We start from the raw sequence: 9,870 nt of genomic DNA, 5'->3' as shown, positions 1-9,870 counted from the left end.
ATCTTCAAATTTACACACAATAACGTTGATTCATTTCAGGATATCACCAGTAGGTGGCAGAAAAGGTGCGTTATTGTCACATTGTATTAACTATTAAAAAAAACTGAATAGGTCGCTAAGTGAATAGGTAACTAAACATACTTTAAGACAGCATAGGCCTACGTAATATTAATTATTTTATACTTAATTATATTAAGCAATATGGCGAGATATTATTCAGGCGCATAAAATAATACCATCATCTCCATGAGATCTGTTGCTCAGCTACGCGACCTTAAACCGGTGGGCGTGGCTTTCCGTCTAAAAGCCTGCGCCGATTGGCCGAATCCATAGGTGTGTCAGGAGGTGTGCGCTGTCGCATCCGGAACGAGCGAGCTCGACTGCTGTGCTGTCAGAGTGGTTTGACAGCAGTGGTTGCGGTGAATTTTAAATAGGACGGTTGAGGAGTACTACGGCCTCTCTCGCACCACCGAGCGGAGTGTTGGCAGTGTCACAGAGCCCGTGTGTTTTATTCCTGCCTGTGCCTGCATGGCGGCCTGGGATTGGGAGGTAGACGCGCAGCTCTTGTAAACAACGAGCTTGTGTAACATTATGATCATGTTTTATCCGGTTTTATGGCCGTAATTACTGTAATCGTAGGCTTTTAACTGGAGCAAAGTAAACATTCACATAAGAACACATGTCTGTGTTGTTTTCACAGCGAGAGTCTTATCACATACTCTGTAAAGAATAATACATGCGCTTGCTATAGTTTATCAAGATTTAAACTCTTGCTGCAACCAAAGCGAAACTTTATAGCGTCTGTGGTACACTTACATGCGCTCGGTCGATCTTTAAAGCTTGCAGATTCAGTCACTGGCTTGGCTTGGTTTAGTTAGTTAGAATGTTATAGTGATATGATATTATGTATCTTTATTAGTTTATATATAGGCCTGTATATATATTCATTCCAGTGTCAACTAACGTTAATGTAATGTTAACTAACATAATCATGCACACGCGTGTATCATTTATAATTTCTTTTTTTTTTTTAATACTCTTGTAATAGTTAAACTCCGTTAAATTTTGAATTCTTCTGGTTTAGGCTTTATCTAGGCCTATGAATTCAAAATTCTAATGTAACTATGAATGAACAGAGATGAATCTCACACTTAGCCGTCTAAAATATTCTCTAGTAGTTTGCGAGTTACCTTGATTAACCTTTGTAAGCATTTAAGGAGCAATAACATAAAAGTACTTTAGATATTACATTTAATTTAATATTCACAAGTCAAATTTAATGTTGTTTGTTATAAAAAATATTGCCTTTATTTTCCATTACAGTTTGTACATTTAAAAGATTTTATGAGGAATATGTCACACTTGACTAGAAAATGTAAGATTTGTGATAAGTCGTCTGACCTGTGCAGATGTGTTATTTTAGTATCATTGGTATACTATTATAGTTTGTAGTCATTATATGAATATATACGGTGAAGAACATTATGCAGGGCAAGCATGATGGAGCCTATAGAATGGAGTTATTTATATGCCCCTAAAATTCAAAAGATTGGGGCAAACTGCCCATGTATGAGTTTTTGTCTCATATTTATATTTTATGATGTAGTTAAGCAATACTACACAAGTGCTGTTTTGTCCCGGATAGCACAAGTGCAAATGTGATATTGATTTTATACATTTAAATAAAAAATAACTTAATACTGTGTTATATTTTAGACACAATATTGTCTGTTTTTGCTAACACAAATATTACCTATTAAAGCCACAGCAGAACTGTTGTGCTTCTCCGAGCAACACACAATTTCAAAATTTGAACTAATCAGGTAAACCAATGATTTAATGACCCTTTAATAAAGAGAGCATTTGCTTCATTCCTGAATGAATCAGCTGTTTGAACAAATCAAATGATTAAATTACTCAATGACTTATTCATTTAGACATTTACTGCCACCTACTGGCAGTTTTAGTTTCTTACTTAGATTATCATTTCAATGAAAAAATAATTTCATATTTACACATTAATAAAAAAAATCTGGAAAAAAATCCACATTAATAATAAAAAACAATAAAGTAATAGCTCACCCAAAAATTACAAAAAAGGAAAAAGAAATAGAAAAAAAGCTTTTTAAGCAACACACAATTTCAAAATTTGAACTAATCAGGTAAACCAATGATTTAATGACCCTTTAATAAAGAGAGCATTTGCTTCATTCCTGAATGAATCAGCTGTTTGAACAAATCAAATGATTAAATTACTCAATGACTTATTCATTTAGACATTTACTGCCACCTACTGGCAGTTTTAGTTTCTTACTTAGATTATCATTTCAATGAAAAAATAATTTCATATTTACACATTAATAAAAAAAATCTGGAAAAAAATCCACATTAATAATAAAAAACAATAAAGTAATAGCTCACCCAAAAATTACAAAAAAGGAAAAAGAAATAGAAAAAAAGCTTTTTAAAGCTACTTAAAAAAAAAAAAAAAAGTATTTCATGCTTTTCTTATGTAACACAATACTAGATTTAAATTATATTTTGTGGGTAATGTCTCAGCCAAATTTGATGTGCGATTAATTAATCACAATATTGTGTAATTAACTAGATTAAACGATGACAGCCCTAATTTTAATTAGAGCTCATGTTTAGTAAAATTTTGTTGTGTTTGTCATTTTAATAAGTTTTTTTAAATGTCTATATAGATTTCAAGTAGTTTTTAAGTAATAAGTTGTTGTTTATATATCTTGTTTTATTTCAGTTACTGTTTATTTTATTTCTAGAAACGAATATGCAGTGGCCCCCTTTTTAACATCTTTTAACCCACTTGCTCACTGTCCCTCATCTTGAAGAATTCATTAATTAATAACTCTCTAATGTGCTTAATGCAATATTTTCAGTTCCTGGACATTGACATTCTCTGCAACTAATTGAGAAACCGGTGGCGTTTAGCACAGCTTTTGTAGCCCACATACAGGGCCACATGGGCTTGTATATTCGGTCCTGTTACGTAACATGCTAAAAGGGTCACACATATCTTAACTCCCTGTGCCTGACGTCATTGTGTGGGCTCTGAGAGTCTCATTCGAGATGTCAGTTTATGAACAGTTAAAGTACATTTTATATAATGATATTCACATTTTACTTTAGTTATTTGATGCATCGTAGAAATCTGATTCATAATATAGTGTGTATGCAGGAGCCCTAATACACTTTTAGGCAACTTTGAAAGTAACTCCCTTAAAATTAAGTAATTTTATAGCCTGTTTCATAACCTTATCTCTGTGGCCAAGTTTCTTTCACCCTATTGGCTTTGTGAAACACTTTTGATTATCATATATCATCTATAAGATTAGATTAATGCAGATTTATGGAGTGATTGTCATATTTAATTTGTCGTAACACAGACACAGACTTTTGGCCATGACTGTATCGGCAGGTTAAATGATAGAGAAACATCTGGCCTACATGGATGCACCTGCTTCAATTGCCCCATGTTTGCATTTCATAGTCCATATGAAGCCGTCTGCCTTGACTTAATGCTGAGTTGTCTCTCTGTAGGCTGAATGTACTAAACAGACAGGATGTTTCCTGGGAGTGTGGAACGAAGACATTCATGACCTATTGTTGAAATCCCAGCGGTTTTGATTATAAATGCATCCATCCAGACATTAAGGTTCTCTTATCTGATGCGTTCAGCTCGCTGCGGCGTCCGTTTGTTGGTGTAACGCCAGCCAAACTCCTGAACGGAGAGAAGCAGGCATGCAGGGTGTGTGTGTGCGGATTCGGACTTTGGCCCTGGAAGGGGTGCGTGTATTTATTGGCAGTTGGTAGAGCAGAACCGTGAATCGTGATCTGGTAAGCACTGATTTCATTCTGCTTTGCTCTGCGCTTAGGTGATGATTCGAACCCGGTTGGTTTGTAATTGTTCTGTCCGCTTTAAGCAAAGGCCTCACAGCCATTGTGAAAAGTTAAGTAGTTCTCTTTTGTGCAAGGATATGTTTTTTTTGTTGTACCTATATTTTAATCAGTGGCAAATAAGAGTGATTTTAAACTTTCAGTTTTAAAGACGTTTTTATTATTTACGTTTTGAAAAACTTTTTAGCATTTTTAAGAAAAGTAATTCCCTTACACTTTTTATGCATGCAAGTGTTTACATTTTGATCATTATTTTCAAAAAGGTTTTTAAATATATTTTTCAAGGTAAGGTTGTTATTATTAATTCATGAACATAATTACATTTTTGGAGAGTCGTACCATGTTACATTTTACAACCTGAACAGACTTTGTCAGATTGTCATTTTATGAGACTTGTTGACCTTGACACTCAATCATGAGGGTCTTCAGGGGTCCTTTCTGAAGGATCATTTATTGTCTGCATTTTTTTTGCATGTCAGTTGCATCATTAGACTTTAATTTAGAGACAAAATTATAATTACAAAATATTCTGAGAAATTCTAAGAAATAATACTGTAATAATAATAACAACAACAATAATTATTATTATTTAATAAATAATTTATTAATTATTTAATTAGTAATAAATAATGGCAAATAATTTTTTTAAGAATTAAATTATTTTCATACATTTTTTTTCTTCATGATATCGGGACAAGTTGTAATTATACTTTGTACCCAAGAAAAATAATGAAATGAATTTTAATTCAGAAATTAAAAGCATGCTTATCATAGAAAAGGTGTATTTAAGATGCACTTTAATGCATTTTGAGTAATCAGTAATAAAAAATAAAAAAGTCATGTCATTGACCTTTCACCAACACTGAGCAAATAGACTTGTCTTTATTTTGAGATTTATCCATGGCACATGCTGCTTGGAAGACGTGCATTTTATCATGCACTGAATCAATATTTCTTTCAAAAACAAACACACATGGTCTGTGGTCACAGATTAATCTTTATACTTCAGTTCTGTTGTTTCTATCCGGTGGGTAGAGATTCTGCTTGGTCATTGGTAGTTGGCTGATGCAGTGGAAATTTCTACACAGATGTGTTTGCTTTACATCTGTTGCCTTGTGCTGTTTCGCAGCGAGTCCAAGGCTGGTTCTGAAGTAATGATGGGGAGCACATGATCAGTATAGACTGTCTGTAAAACACTACTAAGTTTTTGGGATAGGATTAAGTACGTTGACATTCATTGTCTTGTTGTGGATCTAAACTACCCCCTGGGACTGCTGTATTGTTACTACACGGTCAAACCGGACAGTCGGTAAAGATCAAGCAGGAAGGAGGGGGTAAATCAGCCTGTATTGGTTTCCCAGTCCTGTCAGCTGTGACCCTCCACACCAGGCCTCCTCCTCTTCAGCACGTAGGCTATGAGCGTGTGTGTCCTTCTCTAGCCAGAATGAGAAACACGCAAACCTTGCACTGCAAAAATCATGTTATTACCAAGCATTTTTGCAGGAAACATTTCTAAACTTAATTAAAACAAGATACATTTACTTGACAAGCTAAATGACACAAGATATATATTTTGATTGAGAATTTTATCAGTTTTAATGTTTTGTTATTTTGATACCATATGCAGATTTATATTGTTTTAAGGATATTTTGATTATTTTTCTTTAAAGCAAAATAAGACAAAATAAAAATTTTTGTACAGCCGTCTCGTGACTCAGTCTTGTTCTGTTTATTTAATAGGACTCATTGAGGATTCCTCTCGTGCATTCATACGTGTTATTGTTCTGCTCTTGTTTTGTAATCTGCGCTCATCAATGGGTATAACATCTGTTATGAACAAGGAGGTGTTGAATCCTATGCATCCGTTGGGATATTTGGGTAGAATTGATCGTAGTTTGGAAGCGTCTGTGAGGTTTGGTTCTGCTGGTTAATGGCTCAGCCGGTCTCCATGGGCACATTTCCATTACAGCAGAAACTGGCGTTTCTCCTACACTTCGCTTGGCTCTCGCTCGTTGTCATGAGGCTCAAGTCATGTGAGTGTCTGGGTTTACACTGAATAAATATAGTAGCTTCAGCTTATCGCTCTCTGTCTCGCACCCTAATACACAATTACTGTAGGTACACAAATGTAGTCTCACTCACTCACTCAAACAAAGAAAAATATTCATTTAAGGATATTTAGATGCACTTTTGCTTCTCAAGTAAATTTGAAGGATGTTTATATACTTTTACTGGAAAACAGTACAAAAACAGATGAAGAAAATTGAAGGTGTTTTGTTAAAATGTTATTAAAAATGTATTGTTACCTTACGCAATTTTAATTATCAAGCAAATCCATCTTGTTTCAAGAATATTTAGATGCAGTTTTGCTTCTCAAGTCAATTTTAAGCATGCTTTACTAAAAAACGGGGGAATTACGACGATTTTTTTGCAGTGTAGTAACTAATATGCAGTCATTATGGCAGTCTGTATGTTTCTCCAATAGGAACGCTTGTCGCTTCACTTGTCTGTGCACGTTGTGTCACAAGCAGAATCAGGTGTGAGTCAGAAATGATTGCCGTACAGTTCTGAGAGAGCGGACGTTGGCCGAAGGATCACGCTGAGCTCAGGTTTCAGCTGCAACAGCTGGAGACAAACAGATGTGAACAGCCGGGTAAGTTTTTTGTTGTTCTGCTTCGGCCGAATCCACAGAGTAGAGAGATCAGGTTTAACTTTAGAAAGCTGGACGGCTTCCCCTCGCAGACAGAGCTGGAAACTGGGATTCTCTGCCAAGAGCTGATTTATGACGGGATTCGGCAGGAACATCTTGTCTACTGTCAGTAGTCAATGTTAGTGCAGATTTTGTCAGCCTTTTAGCACGGGTCGGGCGGTACTGCAACAGAGGGAAAGTGTTTTCTTTTTTTCTTTTAGATTGGCTGTGTTCATCACTTGAAGGTAAAGTGTATTGTTGTCTCCTCCCAAAAACAGTGATGTGTTGCAGAAGGGCTTGAATGCGGAGTCTGGCATTGGTTAGCCTTCTCCATGTGACTGCAGTAAGAAATTAAAGGGTTGAGTGGAATGGCATTTGAACCGTTGTCCACAAGACCCCTTGAGCTGCCATAAAAATTCCCTCGAGAGCGTCTGAATCCTTTTGAGTGGTTAATTCTTTTGTAGAGGATTTTTATCTCCTGCTCGCACTTGGAGCGTCCGGCCGTAGTGTGTGAGTGAATGATACTGTGATATCAAGCAAGTGAAGCACATCAAAATAACTGCCCTGCAACCCCTTGAAACTACTTAGCAGCCGCATAACAACACCACTCACGATTTCTTTGAAACATGTATAAATTGAAACCAGTTTGATTTTACACTGACATATCTTTTACACCTGATCTTCATATGACCATAGTCGATGGAGCACTTGGTCTTTGGTCAGTCTCTTTAAGTTCAAATGGCAGGACGAATGAGATCACATTCCTGTGATGAAATAGGCCAAAGCCTTTGAAACGCTCCCTTCATGTCTAAATAAAATGCTGCCATATCTGTGCCTGGGGTTTCCTTGGCAACCCCCCCTTAAACATGTTACTTATGCCACTTGTTTAGCGTTGCTCTGAATGGAACTTCTTCTAGTCACTGTTTCACTGAGCACAGGCTGCAGTTTGCATACCAAGTAGATATGGAGTCTCCTTTTTTATCATCACAATCAAACAGTGCTGTTTAAAAATGATCAAATTAATAATAAATAAAATAACCATTAAAATAATAATCAAATAAAAGCTTTTATTTCTTTGTTTATGCATTGATATCGGGACATTAGTCTGAAATAAAAATTATGAAGCTTTACATATGCAACACAATTTTGTGTTATTTTAGTATACTAATACTAATATAAATAAAAAAATCATTTTTAAAATAAAATAACTATCTTTTTTATTTTAGTGTACATAAAAAGTCAATGCAAAACTATGAAAAATGATCTAATAATAATAATGGGAAAACAACAAGTATTTAAAAAAATTAATAATTGTTGAATGAATAATTGTTTTTTTGTTTTTTTTGCGTGTTTGCCTTTAAACCCAGTGTAATCTGTGTATTGCAGCCTTTTAAAATATATGAAACATTTTCTTCACTCTGTTTTCACTTTTCTTGCAATTGTTTGTCTTTGCAGACTGATGAATGATTCAAAGCTTGCCGTGGTCCAGCGCCATGGTAGACATGCCAAGCCTGTACAGTCCCTTGTCCCCGCTGGGCGATCCAATTCTGGACAGCCCTCTGTGTGGAGAGCTCATTGGTGACATGGAGGTGCTGGAGGACATCTCACAGTCCCTCAGTGACGATACCTTCAACTCCCTTCACGTGCCGGACTACCAGAGCAACAACACAACAGCAGACAGCTCAACTGGCTTAGGTAGAGCATACGGACACACACACACAAAATGTCCTAACCAATCACTCTAATGGTAAAGAATTAAACCTTTGCATTCATTTGCATTCATCTTATGGTATATAAACAAGTTTGGACACACTTGTCAGTTTATTCTAAGTCACTTTATTTTAAGGTCCAATTCTCACCATTAACAAACCATTAACTACGACTTTTGCCTCAATAAACTCCTGATTTGCTGCTTATTAAAGGGGTCATATGATGCTGCTAAAAAGAACATTATTTTGTGTATTTGGTGTAATGAAATGTGTTTATGCGGTTTAAGGTTCAAAAAACACATTATTTTCCACATACTGTACATTATTGTTTCTCCTCTATGCCCCGCCTTTCTGAAACGCGTCGATTTTTACAAAGCTCATCGGTCTGAAAAAAGCGAGGTGTGCTTGATTGGCCAGCTATTCAGTATAAGTTGCATCAACGATTTAACAGACTTTAATTGCAGTGTTCTTAATCTTTATAAGTTAGTAGTACTGTTCGGGTTTACAGTGTGGGGGCGTGTTAGAACGAGCCGTTTTAGGCAGGCGTGGTTGACTCTTAACTTTTATAAAGAATATCTCTTTGGATTTGAGACTTTAGTCTTTGCAACTTTACAGATCTTCTTTATGCACCAAGAGCTTGTAACACTCCAAAGAGAAAGGAAAACTTGAAATCGCATCATATGACCCCTTTAATAGTTAGTAAGGTAGTTGTTAAGTTTAGGTATTGAGTAGGATTAGGGATTTAGAATATGGTCATGCAGAGTATGTGCTTTATAATACTAATAAACAGCCAATATGTTAATAATAGGCATGCTAATAAGCAACTAGTTAATAGTGAGAATTGGTCCCTATACTAAAGTATTACCAAAATAATCATAAAAAATATGTTGTGTCAGTGTAAATATATACATATGCCCATGGGTGTGTTTGTCTTGTAGATGTCTTAACACCAGCGTCTAGTCCATCCTCAGAAGTGTTTGCGTCCAGCACGGTTCAGGACGAGAACTCTTCTGGTTCTCTGGCCCTCGAGTGCCACGTCTGCGCCGACCGGGCCTCTGGTTTCCACTATGGAGTGCACGCCTGCGAAGGGTGCAAGGTAAGCTCGAACGCAATGCGCACAGTGGAAAATTCTCACACGAGTGCAAAGAGTCTACCAAAATGCCCTCAACTTTTTCCTGCTTGGCATTAGTTAAAGGTGACATATCATGAAAATCTGACTTTTCCAGGTTTTAAGTGCTATAATCAGGTCCCCAGTGCATCTACCAACCAAGGAAACGTGAAAAAGATGAACCCAATCACTTTGTTTTGGTAAGCCTTTTTCTGAAAGCGTCTGAGAAAACGAGCGCGTCTGATTTCGCTCCCTTGGTGACGTGGCAAAGGGATCTCATTATAATATTACCGCCCCTTAATCTGTAAACTTCCACTCAAGGCACTGTCATTTTGATTTCGCAAGTGACAATGGTGTACCAGCTCTAATGCCATGGCGAAAGTTTGAGCAAAACATGCTAACTGTTCTGTCTTTGGCTGCACAGATGAGCACAGAACACTATTTAG

The 9,870-nt window shown here is 36.3% G+C and overlaps 1 protein-coding gene across 1 annotated transcript in view; it reads left to right on the top strand.

The window, feature by feature from the left end:
- Positions 1-347: 347 nt before the first annotated feature.
- Positions 348-9,870, top strand: part of LOC107725614 (peroxisome proliferator-activated receptor alpha-like) — a 21,164-nt gene continuing 11,641 nt past the window's right edge. Inside the window, exons 1-3 of the mRNA XM_016534941.1 lie at positions 348-549; positions 8,063-8,302; positions 9,255-9,412. Of these exons, the coding sequence (XP_016390427.1) occupies positions 8,071-8,302; positions 9,255-9,412 (390 nt within the window). The 5' untranslated portion in view covers positions 348-549; positions 8,063-8,070. The remainder of the gene's footprint in view (positions 550-8,062; positions 8,303-9,254; positions 9,413-9,870) is intronic.

The sequence above is a fragment of the Sinocyclocheilus rhinocerous genome, unplaced genomic scaffold (assembly GCF_001515625.1).
Source record: "Sinocyclocheilus rhinocerous isolate Xijiao unplaced genomic scaffold, SAMN03320098_v1.1 scaffold153, whole genome shotgun sequence".
In the NCBI taxonomy this organism is placed as follows: Eukaryota; Metazoa; Chordata; class Actinopteri; order Cypriniformes; family Cyprinidae; genus Sinocyclocheilus; species Sinocyclocheilus rhinocerous.
This window is presented reverse-complemented; position numbering and strand designations above follow the sequence as displayed.